This window comes from Harmonia axyridis, chromosome 6, assembly GCF_914767665.1.
Source record: "Harmonia axyridis chromosome 6, icHarAxyr1.1, whole genome shotgun sequence".
Lineage (NCBI taxonomy): Eukaryota > Metazoa > Arthropoda > Insecta > Coleoptera > Coccinellidae > Harmonia > Harmonia axyridis.
The window spans coordinates 31,043,229-31,064,908 of record NC_059506.1 but is presented as its reverse complement, the minus strand read 5'-3'; the positions used below and the strand labels follow the sequence as shown (position 1 = coordinate 31,064,908).

Below are 21,680 nucleotides of genomic sequence, written 5' to 3'. Positions count from 1 at the left end.
TAAAAAAATTCTAGATCTATTTAATTATAATCCCTATCACAGTATCAACATAAAAAAAAACCTTCCTGACAAATTCACAACATGAGTTAAACCTGGAATGTCTTCATTCATAGATAAATACACAAATATTTCAAATTGTACCTCATTTCAGATACATTTTAATGTCAGCGTTTTTTCTGTTTTTCGCTACAACAGTCACAACAAGCAATACTTTCTTAGGAACAAACATGCAGAGTGAATTTTTTCAAATTATCAATTGAATAGAATATCCACACATCAAAATACACCCATAGATGTTGTTTTTTCGTAAAAGAGCATATAGGCCACACTCTGTAGAACTTCATCCACAGTTACTTCTCTGATTTCAACATCTGAGGTATAGTACCATCTGGAACAAAACTTAATCATTTAGAGTCCAGGAATTTCAGAATCTCATTAATAAAGGGGCAAATTCATACATTTTTGCTTCTTATGAAACACTTTTGAGAAATACTTATGCAAATTGAAAATATTCACTTTTCATATACTAAATAAGCTTCACCGAATAGTTTGAAAGGATTTTAAATTTCTGTCAATTAGCCAAAGGGTCTCAATTTTCAATATCTCAGCTAATATGAGTATTAGGCACTAATTATACTTGTTTCAAGTCAATACTAACTTTGTGTTGTGATATCCTCTTCTGTAAGTTATAAAATGTCCGCTATAAGCATCGCCTGTGTGTACAACCACTGCTGCCAACTGATAAACATTTTTGAACTCATTCATGTCACTGAGTGATCCTGCCCCCCAGGACATAGGTACACTGCTAGAAAGAGGACTTCCACCTTCACTTGTACTTGTATAAACCTAAATATGGATCATTATTAGTTTTCAATATCGAAAAATAGATTGTCAATGTCATTAGCATATTTTTTGTTGCATAATAAAACATAATAGAATGCGATTAATATAGAAGTTATCAACAATAATTAAAAATCTAAAGAATTTTAGAATTTAGAATTTCTCTGACAAATGGTTTTATAATTACTCACAGAGTTAGTCAGTTTTCGTTGATATTGGGAATGTATAAAAGTATAGGCCGCTAATGACAGTCTCATAGGAAATTGCACATAGTCCTGTCGCTTTGACATACCACTTGAAGACCATACATTTCTTGATATATGAATGCATAAACAAACTGGTAGCTAAAAACGTAAAATATGTAAGTGTACAATCTCTTCAGGTCTCAATATACATTTATGCCAAACTCACCTTTCCAAAATTGAGTATTTTTATTTGCTTCGACAATACAGGCCTACTTGGATCTCTGTCCATGTTGCAACCTTCACACATCACATCTGCGATTACTTCGGGCGTTACAAAATTAGTGAGGAGCTGGTGCAGTTTATGTCTTCCCCAACCCAAATCACCAGACCCAGACGGCAGAGCAAGGGATAAACTCTCGAATTTATCGTAACGTACACTTGACTGCAACATTACAAATTTTCACATTTTCACAAAACGAAAAATACAGGAAATATCAAACTATTTGATAACCATTATAATCTTCCAAATATGAAAAAGAATAGAATAATATATCCTTGAAACAATTATTTTTTCACAATATGAACAACGTAGCCAAGAGAATACTCACTTTGAAACCACATTCTGTGCATCTCAATTGACTGGTCAAAGTACCGGTAAAAGGATGGGTGGTAGGTTGAGGAGGTGGCCCTGACATTTGAATGGCTCTGCATGACCTTGAAATCCACCTATTCCTTCTAATGGCACCACCACGCCAATGAAGACTACTAGGTCTACACAGTTCATTGAGGGACATAACACTACCCAAAGTGTTGAAGTCTTGCTGGTCATCTGGTTCTTCGTAATCATCTAGATCTCCATATTCGTTCATTCCCAAGGCATCAGACAAACAGCCAATCTGCAATAAGTAGTTATCAGAATTACGATGACTTAGACAAATTCTGAATATTCATTTTGATTTGGATGTCGCAAATTGAATTAAATTAACGAGAATAATACAATTCCAAATCATATCTCAAAAACTCAATTGAAATGTAAATTAAATTATCACTATTTCCCCAACATCGGTGACGCCACTGCTTCTAATGGTATAACGATCTTTTGCTGTAAACCCATGTTTATTGAATAAATTGCTATTTCATCGAACTCCAAACGCAGAGGAAAGGAAGCTTCAATTATTTTCATCGGCATATATTTCCGTTAAGATACTTTAGGAATTTGGGAACTATCAATAAATAAAGCCACATATTTAAAAGGCGTATTCAACTAATCGATAATTTTCATACCGTGATGAATTGGCATTGACAGATGTCACAAATGCCAGATTACAATTTCACCAAAAGTTAATTCATTCCACTGATAAGATAAAATATTGAGTCAAACATAAATCAACAATGATCTCGAATGTTTTCTCACAAGAATCAAGGACTTCTGATGCAAAAATCCTCAACAAATCGTATCATCCCTCTGAAACAAGGTTTTTAAGTTTCATGTCACTGCCTCAGAACTCTATCGTGACAGTTGCTGACAGCAAATACGACATTATTTGTAATTCTTTCGACCTGTGTTCCAATTAGATTTTAAGAGCTCTACGTATAATTTAAAAGTGTCGAATGGACTTAAACATCAACTATTGGATATTGAAATTGCAGTGGTTAATAAAGCATTCTTGTTATCGGAGCCAATAAGGACCTACGGGCAGAGGGGCGCTTGCCCCCTGCGCCCCTAGGAAATACTGGCAGAAATTCTAAATCCTTCACGAAATCCAACAAATTAACAGCTGGACAATGCCACTCAAGACTTTTACCTAAATAATTACCCATCAAGTAATGTGTTTTTAACTAATCTAAGTGAAAGTGACTTTCTGTTTTCGTTCAACAAATTGTGGACTCCGCGTACCGGATGCGAGGGTAAGACATTTGTGTCAAAACAAACAATTTAGTGCCTCCCTAAAACTCGGATAATTTTAATGTAGTGAAGAACTTATAATATTAGTGATGTTGATGTATACCAAATTAACCTGCATTTACAATTCGCTTTAAGTAGATACTAGCATTTAGAAATGAATTGAAAGAACTTTTTCGTGTCCCAGTTCAATCAAAAAAACGTAATCATGTGGAATATGATGTGTGATGTCATGCCAACCATCTCTGAAGATAGCATCAGCCAGAGAAGCTCACAGTTCTCTGGCGAAGATGCTAATTTCGAACAACTCATGGTATCAATGCTGGACGAAAGAGATAAATTGATGGATAGTCTTAGAGAAACACAAGAAAGGCTAGGTGACACAGAAATAAAATTAGTTGATGTAGAAAAAGAGCGAGATTCATTGCAGCGACAAATAGCAGCTAATTTACCTCAAGAATTCGCCACTCTTACCAAGGAGCTCAATTTGGCTCGAGAACAGTTACTAGAACGAGAAGAAGAAATCACCGAGTTGAAAGCTGAACGCAATAATACCAGACTATTATTAGAACACTTAGAATGTTTGGTGTCCAGGCACGAAAGATCTCTTCGCATGACAGTTGTCAAGAGACAAGCCGCAGCACAATCAGGTGTGTCCAGCGAAGTGGAAGTCCTGAAGGCACTCAAGAGTTTATTTGAGCATCACAAAGCACTGGATGAAAAAGTAAGAGAAAGACTTAGGATAGCTTTAGAAAGAAATTTAGCTTTAGAAGAAGAATTAGCCCAAACCAAAGAAGAATTGCAGCAATGCAAGCTAGAGGGAAATACCTCAACTGTACCTGCTATAGAAGATAGACCCAAAGAAAATGGAGAAGTTGAACATGTTGAATCACATTCGAGTAATAGTAATAATAAGACCATAATCACGAAATCCCGTACATCCAATGGAGGTGCAGAAATAGAATCAGAAAGCGCTGCCAGAATCGCTGATCTTCAGGCTGCATTAGAACAACAAACAAACGAAATGACAAATTGGCAGAGGAGGGTAGCAGAAATGCAAAATCGTATTGGTGATCTTGAAGAAAATTTGTCCAAAGCACAAAAAGAACTATTGAAAGCCCAAGATGCCAACGTTAAGTTACAAAGAGATCTTCGAGAGAACGTAGCACAAAAAGAGGATCAAGAAGAAAGAATCGCCACTTTGGAAAAACGTTACCTCAACGCCCAGAGAGAATCTACATCTCTGCATGATCTCAATGAGAAACTGGAGCAAGAACTGCAGCATAAGGAGGCTCAATTGAAGTTACAAGAAGAGAAGATATCGGCAATCCAAGAGAAGTTAGAATTGGCCGAACAGAAAATATCACAGTATCCCAAATTGCCAGAAATGGAGGAGCAGTTGAAGCAGCGTTTGGAAGTTCTTTCTCAGACTCAAGAAAGACATGGTTCTGCCGAAGATAGAATTCAACGTTTGGAAGCCAACTTGGAGGAGAAAAATGCAGAATTGGTGCGTCTAAACCAAAGACTGAAGATGAACGAAGAACATAATTCAAGACTCTCTGCCACTGTTGATAAGCTGTTGTCAGAATCCAATGATAGATTACAGGATCATCTGAAAGAACGCATGCACGCTTTGCAAGAGAAGAACAGTTTGACGCAGGAATTGGATAAAACTAGAAAATTGATGGAAGAGATGGAATGCCAGAAAACTGATATAATGAAGGATTTAGCCAAGTCCAGGTTGGAAATAGATAATGTTAAGAGGCAGATGTTGCAACAAGAAATAGCTTATAATATTCAACAAACCGATGCACTGACCCGTTCTTTATCTCCTGATATAGCAGATCCGAATAACTTTACCAGAAGTACTAGTCATTCCAGTTTCGATTCTCGTTCTTTACCTAGAAGATCTAACAAAACAATAACTCCAGTAGATGAAGAAACGAAGATGCAATTTGGTCCCAGATCGATGACTGAACACGAATGGGAGAAACTTCAACAGGCTCACGTACTTGCCAATGTACAGCAGGCCTTCGACGTGTCAAGTGATGCCGAAGGGGACGACGACAGTTTATTCAGTACTGCTGACATATTATCACCATCCGGCCACACAGATGCCCAAACTCTTGCCATGATGCTTCAAGAACAGTTGGATGCCATAAATAACGAGATAAGATTGATACAAGAGGAGAAGGAGAACACGGAAGCCAGAGCCGAAGAATTGGAGTCCAGAGTGGGAAGTATGGAGCACATGAATTTGTTGAGCAGGGGAAGAAGTGTGGATCGACAGAGTCCACCTCTTAGTGGAAGATCGACGCCGAAATCCCATCATTCTCCTCAAAGAGATTACCTCCATAAATATCATACTCTGGACTTGGCCCCCCTTCCATCCGATATGTCCAGGGAAGATATGCATATGGGTGACAGTAGCAGCGGTGGTGGAACATCACCTCTCACTGCTAGATCTATGAAATTGGAAAGGGTAGCTCAAGCGCTTGCACACAGCCAGGAAGAATTGAGGAGCGTGTTCAGACAGGGTCTACAACAAACCCCTCCATCTCCTCTGTCTTCTCATCACAGCAGTCAAGAGAGTCTGCACAAGAACGCAGTCATGGGTATTCCTAGAGATGTATCTGCAGCTGCAGTAGCAGCTGCTCAGAAAAAGAAAGGTCTCAAGTCGTCCCTAGGAAGATTCTTCAGTAAGAGAGAAAAAGCGAAAGGAAGAGAAGTGATTGGTAACGAGAATATGGTAGCTCTTGGTCAAACCCCGGTTGGCATTCCTGATGGTGAAATAAACGATTTGATGGGTATGATCGGTAAATTGGGACAAGTGGCCGATTTCGACAGAAGGCAGAAAAAGAAGGAACGTGATTACAGGCACGAATTGCTGGCAGAGGCGATGAAGGCTGGAACTCCTTTCGCATTATGGAACGGACCAACTATAGTGGCTTGGTTAGAATTATGGGTAGGAATGCCGGCTTGGTATGTGGCAGCTTGCAGGGCGAATGTGAAATCTGGAGCGATTATGAGTGCTCTAAGCGACACCGAAATCCAGAGAGAAATAGGTATAAGCAATCCACTTCATAGACTGAAACTGAGGTTAGCCATACAGGAGATGGTATCGCTCACTTCTCCATCAGCTCCGAAAACATCCCGTACAACACTGGCGTTTGGTGATATGAACCATGAATGGATAGGAAACTGTTGGCTGCCTGGATTGGGTCTTCCTCAATACCGTACCACATTCATGGAGTGTCTGGTTGATGCCAGAATGTTGGATCACCTAACCAAAAAGGACTTGAGGGGTCAGCTCAAAATGGTTGATAGTTTTCATCGAACTAGTCTACAGTATGGCATATCATGCCTTAAAAGGTTGAACTACGACCGGAAGGCTTTAGAAGAAAGAAGGAAAAATTGTGAAAATACTTTATCAGATGTATTAGTGTGGACAAATGAAAGATTAATCAAATGGGTGGTTAATATTGGCTTGAAAGAATATGGTAATAATTTAGTGGAATCAGGTGTACATGGAGCGCTTATCGCTTTAGATGAAAGTTTCGATGCTAACAGTATGGCACTCTCTTTGCAAATCCCTACCCAGAACTTTCAGTCCAGGCAAACATTAGAATATGAATTTAATAATTTACTTCAAACTGCTACTGAACGACGCTTAGAAGGAATGGTGCAGTCCTGATTTACAGTTGTCTCCCGCTAAAGAAGAAAGACCATGTAGTGTTCTGCTGCGTTCATTCTTATGCAGCCTGTGCTACCTCTCCTTTGTCGACATAGGATATATGTTATGTTGTATGTAATAACATATTATATATATATATTCAAAAATATATATATATATATATACATAATATAATATAAATATTACACGTCGTTTGTAAAAAAAATTAAACTATGTATTAATGGCAAATCGTGTTATTTGTTTGATTAAACAAAGAAAAAGTTTGGAGATTTGAATAATTTCCTGAATTTATAGTTCTCATTTAGGATTATAAGATATTCAGTTTCTCATCGAGACCACAAAGTTTCATTTCATAAAGAAGAAATAGAAAAGAGATAAAATGAAATCTGATGTGTTTTAGTTATTTGATCAAAACTGAATATTTTCTGAATATTAGATTCAGCCCAAAAGAAGGCATAAGAATAAATGGTTATTAAATAGTCCCATTACAAAAAATTTACAGTTTGATAAAAAAAAAATTGCACCACACTCGATATTGATAGCTAAATTATTACATTAGTAATGCAAACAAGAAACCTCAATTAACATGAGCATTTGGATTTCTATTGACAGATTTCATAAAATTCTGAAATGTAAATCATTTTTCAGTAATAAGAATCAAAAGAAAAAAAGTCTGAATATGAACCAATTTCATGATTTGATGATTTTTATCATTCACTTTTATGAGTCAAATTCTTAAGGCAGTTCAGTGCACAATATTAGGACCAAGCTTCATGCAGACAAATGGTTTTTCCCAGTTAATATTGCCTCCTACATCACAATTTGTGTTTCCTGAGGTTTTATTATTTGTTAGAAATAATAAACTACATCAGACAAATGAAACTTATCATTCCACTTCATTTTTTCCATTCTAACAAGGGATTGTTGAGATACCCATAAGATATTCTAAGCAATATAAGAAATGCTCAAATAAGATGAAATGAAAACATGCTAGGGTATAAGTCTTAATTTTATCCAAGATCAGGAGTTTTTAAAATATGGAAAGAAGAACATGATATGAATAGTGAATTCACTATTAAAATATTCAGCTAGTTGCAGACTACTGAAACAAAAATATCTTGAACACCTCATCAAGTTCTCCCTCATAATGCATAAATTGGAATCCCAGATGAAGTCGAAAAAATTAAATATATTATGTTAACAATCTTAAATTCCTCTCACAATTTCAATACCAAAATTCCATAGGCCTCAATCCACAAGAAATTACCTACCTTTCTAGTTTTTTTATTGGTCTCTTCATCAAGAGTAGTCAACAAAACATTCAAGAGTTCATGTGCATCCTGTTCTCCAGCTGGTATAACCCAACCTAGTCTTTTAAGTGCATTTATAACAGCGACAGGAGCTGAAGTCTCTTTAATAGCTCTATTAGTGCCATTTACAACTGAAAATCAAATAAACATCAAGACAATGAAGACAGATTTTCATAAACATAATTACCAGATAAAACAGTAGCTAAGGTGCTTCTTAAGCTTGTTTCTCTGATATCACGACTTTTTTCTAACCAAGCAATGAATTGAGGACATGCAGCTAGAGCATGTAAAACTGCATTCAGAAAACATGTTCTCCCTAAATTTATAAGACCTGCCAAACGTCCTCTGCCACTTGTATTAGTGGCAGGGCCCCAAAAGACAAAGGCGCCAACGACTGCAGCAGCAGTAAGCCCTGCAGCAACTAGAATTCTATCGGATTCCATTTATTTAATTAAGAGTCAACTTATATAAACTTTTCAAATATTTGATTCAAAAAACCTGTCTTATAAGAAAAACACATATTAGTCCAAATAGAGCATTTCCAAAAATTCAAAAATAATAGAACGGATTTCAATGACAGTTGGAGGTTATAGCTCTGATTTAATCTTCATCTTCTTAAAACGGACACTAAAGTAAACTAAATATAGAATATACAGACACTATTTGAACCTCGAGTCTCTCTCCCATTTGAAGGAATAATAGATATTATAAGGAATAATGATTACGAAATATTGAATAAGTATAATTTTAGAATCAGCAGAGACAAATCAAAATGATTCAATTTTTATACTCTATGAATCCTCAAGGTCGTAATACATAGCCTAAAAACATAACAAATATTATTTGCCTTTTTTACAGGGAGTTTCTCCAATAAAAATATAAAGGGGCTTCATAATAAATATACAATGAATTATACATACAATGGAATATTGATTGTCACCTAAAATCAAAATCTAATCATCAAAATACCTTAAGATATACTTTTGTATAAGATAAATCATGGCTAATATCATCAACAGAGGTTTTGGAAACTCCAATATCAGAAAGTATTTGAAGGCTTCAGTTGGAGTTTTTGATAGGTTCCTTTATTTCAGTCAAGATTCTAACTATAAAGAATATAAAACTATCAGGCAACTTCTATTTCAAAAGAAACTTTTGAATGGACCATATTTAAAATCTTTCTTCAAAAATGAAGTGTTGGGACCAAATTGGACATCTGATACTAATGTAACTTTATATTGAACTAAGGTGTTTTTACTACTCAATTTTGTAATTTTAGAGTTCTGTACCTTATTTGGATCCTAATATTCTCAATGGAAGAGGCCGGAAAGTTTACTTCGAGGTATATGGATGCCAAATGAATGTGAATGATACTGAAGTAATATGGTCTATCTTGAAGGATTACAGCTATAATAAAACAAATGACATTAATGAAGCTGATGTAATTTTTTTAGTAACTTGCTCAATTAGGGAAAGTGCAGAGGATAAAATATGGAATAAATTGAATAGCTTGAAAGGATTGAGAAGAAATAGATCGAAAAGTCAACCACCTCTAAAAATTGGTATTATAGGGTGTATGGCGGAAAGATTGAAAGAAACAGTTCTGGAAAAGGATCAAATGGTAGATTTGGTAGTTGGGCCTGATGCTTATCGGGATATACCTAAATTATTGGCTCTTACTAATAGTGGCCAGAGATCTATCAATGTATTGCTTTCCTTGGATGAAACTTATGCTGATATAATGCCAGTTAGATTGAATGAAAATTCAATTTCAGCATATATGTAAGTAAGAAAGGGTAGCTTTTCTCATGGTTATAAAATTAAAACCTTAAAATACCATCTTAAGCTTACATTTTGTAGATCTATAATGAGGGGTTGCGACAATATGTGTACTTACTGTATAGTACCATGGACCAGAGGAAGGGAAAGATCTAGACCTGTCTCTTCAATTCTAAAAGAAGTAGAGCATCTTATTAGTCAGGGTGTAAAAGATATAACACTTTTAGGTAATACCTTTGAATTATATGAGCAAAAATGTAGTGATACAAGTCTAGTACATTTGTAGGACAAAATGTGAACAGCTATAGAGACGTAAGTGAAAGTGATAAAGCAGTATCTCTTATTCCTGCACCTACACAGCTAACAAAAGGATTCAAAACAGTTTATAAACCTAAAGTTGGGGGTCTAAGGTTTTCCCATCTCATTGAAAAAGTAGCCAAAATAGATCCAGAAGTGAGAATAAGATTTACCTCTCCTCATCCAAAAGATTTTCCGGATGATTTACTTTATGTAAGTGTAATTTCTTGCATGAACTTCTGCGAGGTCTCAAAGTGGCCTTGGAATAGTTTTATCAAAGTTTTCGGTTTTAATTCGAATTTATATGACATAATCGATTTTAGGTTATCAAAGACAATCCGAACATTTGTAAAAACCTTCATTTACCTGCTCAATCTGGAAATTCTAAAGTCCTTGAGAGAATGAGAAGAGGCTATACCAGAGAAGCTTACCTTGACCTCATAGATAATGTTAGAGATATTCTACCAAATGTAGCCATATCTTCAGATTTCATATGCGGTTTTTGCGGAGAAACAGATTCTGAATTTAAAGATACATTGTCTTTAATCGAAACGGTTCAATATAATTCTGCTTTTCTCTTTATGTATAGCATGAGAGAGAAAACTACAGCTCATAGAAGGTAAGCAGTTATTTTCATTTGAAGCATCAAGGGATATGCTATTATTGAAAATACGAAACTTAAAGCATCTTTAATCTATATAAAAAATAGTTCATAATGCTCGTGATATAGTTTTTATAAACACATTGACTTTTAGTTGATCATTGAATTGCAGTTTGAAGTGAGTTAGTTGTGTAAAAGTATTTCTTACTTTAATATTAACTCTTGATCTAGTCTTAATCATTGTAATCTTAAAAATATAAATAACATTTAAAAAATCATCAACATCACAACAAAAAGTATATTTCTGATGAAACTATCTAAAAATAATTTATGTCAAGATAACTTTTAATGAAATTGTTTAACATTATTCTAGATATAAAGACGATATCCCTAACAATGTGAAACACAGACGGTTAACAGAAATGATAGAAAGTTATAGAAATAATGTACACAAAATAAATCATGCACAAATTGGACAAATACAGTTAGTGTTAATTGAAGGCTTCAGCAAGAGAAGTGATGCTAATTTGGTTGGTCGGAATGACCAAAATATCAAGGTCATTATTCCTGGATTAGATCTTATTCCATCCAAAAGCGAAACGGAAGATAGTAGATTATTGAAACCAGGGGATTACGTAGCTGTGCATATTAACGATGCAAATTCTCAAATTTTGAAAGGAATACCTTTGTACAGAACATCATTAATGGACTTTTGGTATTCTCAAAATGGTGAAGAGAGAATAAATTTTACGAGAGTTCATAGAGAGAAATAAATCCTCATTGTTATCTGTTATTTATCTTTTATTACATTTCTCTTTGTTGAATTTCTTTTCCTATTTTTCATCTACATCCACATTCTAAAACTACCATATCCTTATAAGCATATCGATAGGTTAACACTCCTTTGTTATCTATATACAAAATTGATATCGAATCAAGGCTTGTAGGAACACAACACGATCTAGATGTCCTTGATGGTGATACACTGTGAAGCAAGGCTTGAACAATTGCATGTTTTGTGGGACTTAGGTGCTCTGCAACGGGATAAAAACATTTACCCTGACATTGGAAGGCCTACAAAATTATAATAATTCAATATCGTGAAGTAAAAAAAAGGAAAAAATACACAAATACAAAAATTTGTTTGAGTTTAGGGTTGAAGTAACTAATATGATAAACATTTTCTCTTGTATTTCAAATTTTGATTTCAATTAACTCTACTAACTTTGCTTGACATAACCTGTCATAACCTAAAAAAATTAATTTTCGAATAAAAAATTAAATTTCACCATTTTCACAACAAATAGCTTAGAAACACCCAGAAATGTATCACATATTGACATTTACCTAATGTGAAGTTTTTATTTGATAACATATCTATATTACCCACCTCATATCCTTTGGGTTGGACAATCCACTCATCATATCTTATTTCTGCAAAATCAACATACAGAGGTTTTCTTCTACACAAATTCCTCAAACGTTTCAATTTCTTTTCGTACGTTTTCCTAGATACCAATTCATCCCAAATACTATTGCTTTCTTCCTCATCGTCTTCTTCAATGTATCTTTTTCTTCGTTTCACATCATTAGTTTTTTCTATTTTCATTCTCTGATCTTTTTGATTTGTTTTCGAAATGTAAGAGAGAATCAATATAGGATAATCGTGATCAAAATTATCTTTATCTCGTGGAAGAAGTGATAGTTTTAACTTATTCTCCTCTTCAATGTATATAGACACAATTGGAGCTAATGTGATGATTACTTTTAAATTTTTGGGGTTTGTGTTGGTTCTATTCAAAACGTTTGCTACTTGATCTGTTAGATTGAAAGATAACCAAGTATCGTTTGAATGGTACACATGTAATACGTGTGCATTTATAAATTCCTGTTTTAGTTCATCGTAGACAAATAATGATATCTTTTTCTCGATTCCTAAAAACAAATTATTATGAATTTTCAAGTTTTGATCCTTCAGAAGTTTCATATCAATAGTATTTCAAAGAATTTGCTGTCCTGCCTATACTACAACTCCTCAAATCAACCTACTACTCCTCATTCAACTGAACTTAACCTAGACTAACCTCACTCTAATATTTTAGTATTTCACACAAAAATCAACACAATGAAAAAAATAACTGGTGCCTGAAATCCAACAACCTCTCTGGTTTTTGATTTATCTACTGATTTAAAAAGCGCCACCAGATTTTTTCTATCAGATACAGGTTAATTGATTTTCGTTAGGATAAAATTAAAGTAATAAAAATATTTTTAACGGCTAAAATATAAATTTCCTGCTCAAATTAGTATCTAATTGACCAAACTTATACGGTATGGTTCTTAAATGGTTCCTGCCTATACACCCTCCATCTTCAGCATGGAGCCTGATGACTTTGCCGGTTGGGTTTATGTCCCAAGTTTTGAAAAATATCAAATACGAAGAACATCAATGGGTAATTTGTGTTGATTTAAAAATGGCCTGTGTTATTGATAAATCGTTCAAATTCATAGTTTCGGATTTCCTTCGCTATTTCAATGAAATATAAAAATTTCGCACTCACCTGTGGTTGAGTCTTTCTTTCCATCAATTAAGGTCAATATTTTCAATTCTGCATATGTGAAAATTTCATCTTTATTGGTTTCTGGTAAGTCAAATATCAATAAATGGCTTTCTGCTAAATCCTCCAACATAGCATGGTCATTAAAGGAGTCTCCAAAAACAAAATTCAATCTTCAAATTGGAACAGAAAGATGAGTAACAGGAAGTTATAGGAATCAGAGGTTTATTCTTAATATTAAAACATGTATCATGAGCTTTTTAGGCGCTCTGTGACTAATGCGCCTATTGGAAACTACAAAAATGTGTGAATTTTATATGATTTATTTTGTTTCATTGTTGTCCATTAGTTTTAATAGATAAGAGGTACTATTATAGAATCCTCTTGAAATTCAGCTTGATCATTTCTCAAACAAACTAAATTTCATTTATTCGAAAATTATTTCCGAATATTATTAAGTATTGCGATGGAATGAAGAGATATAAATGCTGCGTTCTGGGAACGAGCGCTCAAAAAATCAGTTGTTATATGCCGCATTTATTGATCCTCTCAGATAGGTAACTCAACCTAAGAATTTTAAGGTTTAAAATAGTGATGATAGTAAATGAAATATTTTTAGAGCAAATCATTCTACTAACAGTTTAGGAGTTACAAATTTTAGAAAATTAAAAATACTGGATTCCCTTACATACCAGCGTGTTTTGGCACTACACTTCGAACAACATCGGCGATAGAATTATTTAACCCAGTTTTATTATTCTCGTATAGTTGTAGCATAAATTTCGATATATGGCATCTGATTTTTTTCTTGGTTTTAGTCACATGTTCTCCACCGGAATCATTTGATTTTCCGTTTTCGATGTAAATGGCGCGCATAACATTCACCCTAACCGAAGTATTCGAATTTTTCACCATCACAAAGTCGTTTGAAAAAAGCAACAACAAAATAACGACTATAACGAGTACGAATATTATTGTCAGGTAAACAATTTTCATTGCGATCTAATTTTTTAACAGCAGGATGTTCAGGAGTTATTTTGAAACTGCAGATCAGCGGGGGAATTGGATGCTATAAACGCCGTTTTCAACCACTTGAAACCCATTTGCTGTAGCTTCCATCCCTTATCTATTGGTTTTGTATAAATAACTCGAGTGAAACAATATATCAATTGATGGTCTTTGATCGACTCTATTCTTGCTTGGTTATTCTCGGACAAATTCGACAATTTGGAATTGCGTTCTACGATACCCAACATCGTTATTATTTTAAGTAACTTCTAATTAAAGAATAAATTAGAAAAAAAATTAATATAATTAATATTGAAATAAAAGGGTAGGTAGATTTTATGGAATATGCCAGCTACAAAACTTATTGTGTATACTCGTAAGTACCTACCTAATATCATAAAAGGCCATCTAATTTTTCCGAAAAAACATGTTGCTAATAAGTAATATTTTAAAAAGAAGCATGAGTGCTGAGGGCAGCATTTTTGCAGCTGCACGAATGCTTTTCGTCAAAAAAATATTACTTTTATTTGCACTGTGTTTTTTCGATTTTTTCTCACAGAAAAAATTAGATGCTTGCATGGTACGTATTTCCTTTAGTAACAATCGTACCAAAATGCTTCGAGTTACAAGACAGAAATAACAGGCCAATTGAAAAGTGCCCAGTCTACCATAGTAAAACACATTTTTTTGGCAATTTCGATTTTATTATTCAACATAGTTGCCTTCGAGGGCGATACAGCGATTATAGCGATCTTCCAACTTTTCGAAACCATTTTTGTAGTACGATTTGTCTTTCGCTTCAAAATAGGCCTCAGTTTCGGCGACTACCTCTTCATTGGCGCTAAATTTCTTTCCAGCGAGCATTCTTTTGAGGTCTGAGAACAGGAAAAGTCGCTGAGGCCAGATCTGGCGAATAAGGTGGATGCAGAAGCAATTCGAAGCCAAATTCATGCAATTTTGACATTGTTTTCATTGATTTGTGACACGGCGCATTGTCTTGATGAAACAGTACCTTTTTTTCTTCAAATGGGGCCGTTTTTTAACAATTTCATCCTTTAAACAATCCAATAACGCTATATAATAATCATTGTTGATGGTCTGGCACTTTTGGAGGTAATCAATGAATATTATACCTTGCGCATCCCAGAATACTAATGCCATAATCTAGCCAGCTGACTATTGTGTTTTTCCTCACTTAGGATTCGGTTCATCGTGTGCAGTCCACTCAGTTGACTGTCGATTGGACTCCGGAGTGAAATGATGGAACCATATTCCATCCATTCTCACATATCGACGCAAAAATTCAGGATTATTGCACTTAAACAGCTTCAACCACTGCTCAGAATCATTAACACGTGTTGCTTTTGATCGATTGTGAACTCAAGCGGTAATCATTTTGCACACAGCTTTCTCATATACAAATATTCGTGAATGATATGATGTACACGTTCAGATGATATCTTCACAATGTCTGCTATCTGGATCAATTTCACTTTACGGTAGTTCAAAATTATTTTGTGAACTTTTTTGATATTTTCGTCGGCGACAGCCTCTTTTGGTCGTCCATATGCTGTTCCAAGAAATATACTTCGTGAATAGTATCCATTCAGAAATCAAAATAAACACTTTCAATCTAATGGAACAACAGGTTATGGGCCCATTGACAACATTAAACAGCGTAAGAATTTCAAGAATCTACGCGATATTTTGAACTGCGTGCAAACGAATCTGCATCATAACAGCACAAACACCAAACCAACGCCCCCGTACAACATAAAACAAAACCACCCCCGTAGCTCTTGAAACGGGTCAAACCCTCCTCCACCGCATACTCGGGAAACTGTAAGGAAGACCTCAACGCTGACCGGATCAGCGGTTGCTGCACCCCAGCACACCCCCTGAAACCGTAAACAGTCCGACCATTGCGCTCTAGCGGTGGTTGAACAAGGGGGTTGGAAATCCGATCTCGGCAGAATATACGAAAATGGAATCTGGTGGTGCGTACGGTGGTGGCAAAGCTGGGGGGGCCTTCGATCCGGTGGTCTTCGTGCAGAGGCCCCAGGTCATCTTGAGGGCAGTTTGCTGGGTGAGTGTATCAGATACCTCTATCGCGCTTTTTTCGAGATGTTTTGGGGTTGTTTTGCTCTGCTTCCAGCGAGCGAGACATATGACTTTATTGATTATTCGAAATGGGTCACTTTGAAAGCATGTGAATGTCGTAATTGGTCTTTGAGATGTTGCTTTGTTATGGGGGGATGTTGTTTTATTTGTTTTGTTGTCTTTGATTAGTTGTTTTCAGTGGGATCGATCGTTGTTTTCGTTTTTTTTTTGTTGTAGCTACTTTTTCTTTATTTACCCTTACTGTCGTTTTCTTCTTCATACTGTTATATAAGAAACCTGTCAAATTACTTTTCATCATAATATAGTACGTATCAACTGATGAGAATAATAGATTCATTGATACATATGTCCGTTATATAAAATCTAAATCTAGTTTTACTTCAATTAACTCACTATCAACAGATTGATTTTTTATCTATTCAAACATTTTCAACTGTTCAGATGATCATATTAATATATTTGTAACGAAAGTTTTACATTCAAATAACTTTATTTTGTTCTTCTTGACAAATTTATTTTATTTTTATATTTCGAATTTCTCACTGCCATATAGTCATTTCTTTGTCACTCGTTTCATATTTTAGCTTGTGTCTTCCTTCAAATTTCTAACATAAATCGTTTATACTGAATTTTTCGTTTTTTTTTTCGTTTCTTTGTTTCAATACTACCTGTATAGTATTGCATTTTTTTCAGATCGCCAGATTAAGAGTGAATGCCACCTCTCAATTTCCTTCAGTTATCGATCGATGCATCTTCAATTCTGCTCTAGTTTATATCACCCTCTTAGAAAATCCTTTACGATTGTCATTATTGCTGATTCTTTTCGTTACCCAAGGAATATTGAAGTTTTATATTCGGAGGGGACTCAACAAAATTGCATTATCGAATGCAAGACTTGAAGATAATATTCCAAGCAGTATTTAGAGTATCTCTTTCAGCTTGGTTGGTTTGAGTTTCAATATGAACCAGTTACATAAAAATAGTCATCTACGTTCATGCTAATAATTTCCAAAATGAATCAGAAACACCTTTTTTGCTAAAAAAAAATGGAAATTTCATTTTTAATAATCATCTTATCTGCATTAAAAAGAATTCTCTAGAAAAAAACACTTCAGCTCCGAGCTTTGCCTCAAAACTATCAGAGCTTTAGATATCTCTTAGAGTATCTCTTTCAGATTGGTTGGTTTGAGTTGAACGGAGTTACATAAAAGCCGTCATCTACATTCATGCTGATAATTTCCAAATGAATCAGAAATACCTTTTCTGCTAAAAACTTGGAAATTTCATTTTAAATAATCATCTCATCTGCATTAAAAAGAATTAACGAAGAAAAAATATACTTCAGCTCCGAGCTTTGCCTCAAAACTATCAGAGCATATGAATACAAGTAGATTCTAAATTTTATATAGATTTCCCTAGCTGAAGATTAAAATTTATGAATAAGATTGATAATGCCTGTTTGATGGCTCTTATAAAGACATCAGTTTAATATTTTCCTTTATAATTCCAGTTATTCGCCATCATAGTATTCGGTTGTATATCTTCTAAAGGTTGGTACACCAGGGGCAATCAAGAAGAATGTCTCTTCAACAAAGATGCCAGTGCATGCAACTACGGTGTTGGAATAAGCGTGATCGCTTTCTTAGCCAGTATGGGATTTTTAGCAGGAGAGTACTTCTTTGAGCAGATGTCATCTGTGAAAACGAGAAAGCACTACGTTCTTGCAGATTTAGGATTTTCAGGTAATGTACAAATACAAAATTTCAACACCATTATCTATCGAATAGTAATTTATGCCTACGCAGCGCTCACTCTGTATACTCTCATGATTTATTTTTCGCAAATTAAAAATATTGAAATACTTCAATGTAGATTAAAGTTTGAAAAAAAAAATAAAAATCGATAATTCGTAAGAATTAATAACTCTAATTCCGTTTTGAACTGAGTTTATTTTGGAACAAAATAGGACCAATAGAAGTACGTAGAACGCGAAATTTGAAGATCTATTTTTGCTCTACATAGGTAAATGTCATTATCCCCTATAATGATTTTGGCGATATTGTTTAAATTTATAATTTAATTTTTTTTCCAGGATTTTGGGCATTTTTATACTTCGTCGGATTTTGGTACCTAGCAAGCCAATGGGGAAAGACGGACATCGACTACCCTACTGGTGCAAGTAATGTCAAAGCTGCCATTGCTTTCTCCTTTTTTTCCATTTTCACGTGGGTAAGTTTTAAATCTAAAAACAGGTAAAACCAAATTTGAAAGCTAACAGATTAACACTGAAAATTTTTAAGAACATATTGTGAGGAAAACACCAAATAGGGTGTTCTGCAGGGCAACGTATTTGGTCCAATTATTTTTCTAATCTATGTTGATACTGATAACACTTGTGAGGTTTTTCAGTGGCATTTGAAATGTAGGTAAAATGTGAAACTTAAAAAAAAATTATCGAAAATTTTACCATTCTGCAGGCCGGCTGTGCCTTCTTTGCATTTCAACGTTTCCGTCAAGGAGCTGGAGCAGCATTCGCCACGAATTATGAAGCAGATGTCACCATGCCTTCAACATATACATCTTATCCTGGAGGTCCTGACTCAGACCAGAATTACCAGGAACCACCATTTTCCGGAATGAACCAGAGAGGTGAGTAAAGCAGGAGTCAATATGGTTGAGAATAAGCTCCGATCTGATATAACATTCTGCGATACCCTATATTCAATTGTGAATATATCAGATTTTTTCCTTGTCCGATATTGATGATCATTTCGAACATTTTGGTTCCTAGAGATATTGTTATTTACATACTAACTGACAAAGAAACTGCAACACCCAGAAGGAGCTGTTTAAATTTTAATTTTTTCTTTGGTAAGACATAGATAGTATAGCAAGGAGTAAATGATTGAAATTTGGAGAAAAAAACGAAGGATTCACAATTTTTTTTTATGAATTTGTTAATAATGTATTTGTCCACCGCGATTATCTATACACTCCCCAACACTTCTCGGCATTGATGCAATAAGATGGTCTATTTCTTCTTGAAGGATACTATCCCAAGCTATATTTACTTCATGTCTCAGAGCCACCAAAGTCTGTGGGGGCTGGGGTAAATTTCCAAGCCTTCTACCCATGATTTCCCAAACATGCTCTATGGGTGAAAGATCGGGGGATCTGGGCGGCCATGGTAATAGATTCACATGGGTCGCTTCGAAAAAGTTTAAACTAACAACAACATGAGGTCGGGCATTATCTTGCTGAAATATTAGATTCTACAGCCGGTTAAGGCAAGGGAGAACATATGGCTGCACTATTTCTTGAAGGTAAAGCAGCGCTGTCATGTTACCTTGAATAAAGATTAAAGGTGACCTACTTGCATGTGCGATAGCACCCCATATCATAACGCCTACTGTCCGGTATACATGACGCTCAACATAAAACTAAGGTTCACGTTTTTCTCCCCAACGTCGTCTAACCCTAATTCGGCCATCATGTGCACCCAAGGAGAATCTAGATTTATCAGAAAAGACGACCTGATGCCATTCCACATTCCAATGTTGACGTTCTCTGCACTACTGTAATCGTTGCCGGCGATGCTCAACCGTCAGGGGTAACACAAGATGGGATCGATAATGCTGCAGTCCAAAAGACCTTATCTTTATAATTTAAACAGTTCGTTCTGAGTGTTGCAGTTTCTTTGTCAGTTAATATATTAATTATTAGAAGTAGAAAGAAATATAATTCATTCAAGAATACGTCTAGTAGTTATAGAAAACTAACATTCATTTTATTCTGAATGATCGTGTTGAAACTACAAAGGAAAAATAATTTTTTTGGTACTTTAACAGCTTGTATCTTCTAACCTGAGCTGAATCTAGAAAAATGATTAACGAAAACAGTGTTTGATTTGGTGAAAGGAATCTACTGTTTAATTTAATGTACATCTTTGAGACTGACCCTGTATATTCAAACATTTTCAGGGCCTGTAGATTTCCAAGCTCCAGCATACTAATTGGTATCAATACTTTTTCAAATCCTAATGGTGAAGTATGGAAAGGAATAGGATAATTGGACATTAGTTCTGCAGGGATTGAACAGGTGGCAGTAATTTCAATTTTTCTCTCACCTGTAATATTAGCAAAACTCCACAGGGCAAGATATGATTCTCTTGAACTTAGTACCTCATATCAATATTATTTTTTTTGAGAGAATTTACTGCTGCAATGATATATTATCTAGGTACACTATAGAATATTGATATTAAATTTACAGTAATAAGGTTAAGTAACATAGATATCTCGATGTACAAATGTATCAATAATCTGCTTGCTAGAAATTTCAAATGATAAAATAGGTTTGAGGTAGGACTATTTCGTGTGAATAGCTGTGTCGTTCCACCTACGTTCCTTATGTTATAATAACTGAATGCAGTCAATAAATCCAGATATGATTACGGTAGATGACATATATCTTTTTGATATACGGATATTCATATTTAACTAGTAGCTCCGTAAAAACCAAAATACCAAATTTGGCTTGAATTTAATAAAACGTACTTTTTCTATGTAATCTTTTCCTTTACAATTTTAGGCAGATAGTGAAATTTTGCTCTATTAATTTTTACCACTTTCTGCCAAAACACTGAGCTATATCGACTGTAATAGTAATAGGGATAAGAATTTTTGTGTGAAGATGGTTGAAACCTCATAACTTTCAATTCTGGTGAACATTTGTAGATACTTTGTGTGCCGATAATAACTACTAGTATAGCAATAAATTGTCATCTTACTGTACTTTCAAATAGTGTACATCTTATATTTATATGGGTTATTTTTATAAAGAAATATGATGTTTCAATGTATTTAAATGATTGTTTTGTGTTGATGAGTTAAATAAATGTTTATTCTTTGACATAATTTTATTTAAAAAACTATATATCTCAATACAAGCATTTTACATCAATATAAAAAGACATTCATGACAAAAAATGAGATTTGAGGCCACTTTCATATCACAGGCATGACTTAAATAATTAAATTTTTGAAATACAGACTTAACAATTGGAGAGAAGTATTTTTGTTACACAAACGGAGCAACAATAACAGCTCTAAAATGGAAGGAATAGCTCAGATAATTTAAATAATAAGTCAATTCATTCTGGCACTCTACAAAATCAATGTTCATTAATATCTTAAATTGATTCTGTTCAGAGCAAAAACCCATAGAATTATATGAGTATTTTAAGCCAATTTAATAGGCTACTCAACAAATGTTTAAAATCCTCATGAATTATTCAGTCATTTTTATTGAGTACAAAAATAGGTGGATATTTTCAATTTCGTATGAAGAAAATAATAAACAAAAATAAAATAAAAAGATACTCG

General features: G+C 34.5%; 5 protein-coding genes across 5 annotated transcripts; 3 read left to right on the top strand and 2 right to left on the bottom strand.

The window, feature by feature from the left end:
* LOC123681750 (ubiquitin carboxyl-terminal hydrolase 30 homolog) lies at positions 1-8,589 on the bottom strand. Its single transcript, XM_045620023.1, has 7 exons — positions 8,120-8,589; positions 7,894-8,063; positions 1,634-1,921; positions 1,252-1,467; positions 1,032-1,184; positions 659-846; positions 1-388 (listed from the first exon to the last, which is right to left on the bottom strand). Exons 1-7 carry the CDS (start codon positions 8,373-8,375, stop codon positions 277-279), a joined length of 1,383 nt encoding a protein of 460 aa, XP_045475979.1. The 5' UTR covers positions 8,376-8,589; the 3' UTR covers positions 1-276.
* Positions 2,324-6,886, top strand: LOC123681746 (liprin-alpha-1). Its single transcript, XM_045620020.1, has one exon. It carries the CDS (start codon positions 3,137-3,139, stop codon positions 6,620-6,622), a length of 3,486 nt encoding a protein of 1,161 aa, XP_045475976.1. The 5' UTR covers positions 2,324-3,136; the 3' UTR covers positions 6,623-6,886.
* Positions 8,590-8,746: 157 nt separating the features above from the next.
* LOC123681748 (CDK5RAP1-like protein) lies at positions 8,747-11,402 on the top strand. The gene is made up of 6 exons (XM_045620022.1): positions 8,747-9,159; positions 9,212-9,714; positions 9,793-9,938; positions 9,998-10,221; positions 10,332-10,627; positions 10,983-11,402. Exons 1-6 carry the CDS (start codon positions 8,932-8,934, stop codon positions 11,380-11,382), a joined length of 1,797 nt encoding a protein of 598 aa, XP_045475978.1. The 5' UTR covers positions 8,747-8,931; the 3' UTR covers positions 11,383-11,402.
* Positions 11,393-14,842, bottom strand: LOC123681751 (bone morphogenetic protein 10-like). Its single transcript, XM_045620024.1, has 4 exons — positions 13,860-14,842; positions 13,171-13,320; positions 12,000-12,544; positions 11,393-11,683 (listed from the first exon to the last, which is right to left on the bottom strand). Exons 1-4 carry the CDS (start codon positions 14,161-14,163, stop codon positions 11,450-11,452), a joined length of 1,233 nt encoding a protein of 410 aa, XP_045475980.1. The 5' UTR covers positions 14,164-14,842; the 3' UTR covers positions 11,393-11,449.
* A 1,172-nt stretch (positions 14,843-16,014) lies between these two features.
* On the top strand, positions 16,015-21,205 carry LOC123681753 (synaptogyrin). Its single transcript, XM_045620026.1, has 5 exons — positions 16,015-16,261; positions 17,807-18,038; positions 18,389-18,525; positions 18,774-18,945; positions 20,277-21,205. The coding sequence occupies exons 1-5, from the start codon at positions 16,160-16,162 to the stop codon at positions 20,306-20,308; spliced, it is 675 nt and encodes a 224-aa protein (XP_045475982.1). The 5' UTR covers positions 16,015-16,159; the 3' UTR covers positions 20,309-21,205.
* The last annotated feature ends 475 nt before the right edge of the window (positions 21,206-21,680 follow it).

Excerpts from the sequence above, each read along its gene's own strand:
- LOC123681746 (XM_045620020.1), top strand. The coding sequence starts at position 3,137 with ATGTGGAATATGATGTGTGATGTCATGCCAACCATCTCTGAAGATAGC.
- LOC123681748 (XM_045620022.1), top strand. The coding sequence starts at position 8,932 with ATGGCTAATATCATCAACAGAGGTTTTGGAAACTCCAATATCAGAAAG. Across the intron at positions 9,160-9,211 it reads ATTGGACATCTGATACTAAT|AGTTCTGTACCTTATTTGGA; the intron begins GTAACTTTATAT and ends TTGTAATTTTAG. Across the intron at positions 9,939-9,997 it reads AAAAGATATAACACTTTTAG|GACAAAATGTGAACAGCTAT; the intron begins GTAATACCTTTG and ends GTACATTTGTAG.
- LOC123681750 (XM_045620023.1), bottom strand. The coding sequence starts at position 8,375 with ATGGAATCCGATAGAATTCTAGTTGCTGCAGGGCTTACTGCTGCTGCA. Across the intron at positions 8,064-8,119 it reads CTTAGCTACTGTTTTATCTG|TTGTAAATGGCACTAATAGA; the intron begins GTAATTATGTTT and ends TTTGATTTTCAG. Across the intron at positions 389-658 it reads AGAGGATATCACAACACAAA|ATGGTACTATACCTCAGATG; the intron begins GTTAGTATTGAC and ends GTTTTGTTCCAG.
- LOC123681751 (XM_045620024.1), bottom strand. The coding sequence starts at position 14,163 with ATGAAAATTGTTTACCTGACAATAATATTCGTACTCGTTATAGTCGTT. Across the intron at positions 12,545-13,170 it reads AAAGAAAGACTCAACCACAG|GAATCGAGAAAAAGATATCA; the intron begins GTGAGTGCGAAA and ends ATTTGTTTTTAG. Across the intron at positions 11,684-11,999 it reads TCCAACCCAAAGGATATGAG|GCCTTCCAATGTCAGGGTAA; the intron begins GTGGGTAATATA and ends ATAATTTTGTAG.
- LOC123681753 (XM_045620026.1), top strand. The coding sequence starts at position 16,160 with ATGGAATCTGGTGGTGCGTACGGTGGTGGCAAAGCTGGGGGGGCCTTC. Across the intron at positions 16,262-17,806 it reads TCTTGAGGGCAGTTTGCTGG|TTATTCGCCATCATAGTATT; the intron begins GTGAGTGTATCA and ends TTATAATTCCAG. Across the intron at positions 18,039-18,388 it reads TGCAGATTTAGGATTTTCAG|GATTTTGGGCATTTTTATAC; the intron begins GTAATGTACAAA and ends TTTTTTTTCCAG.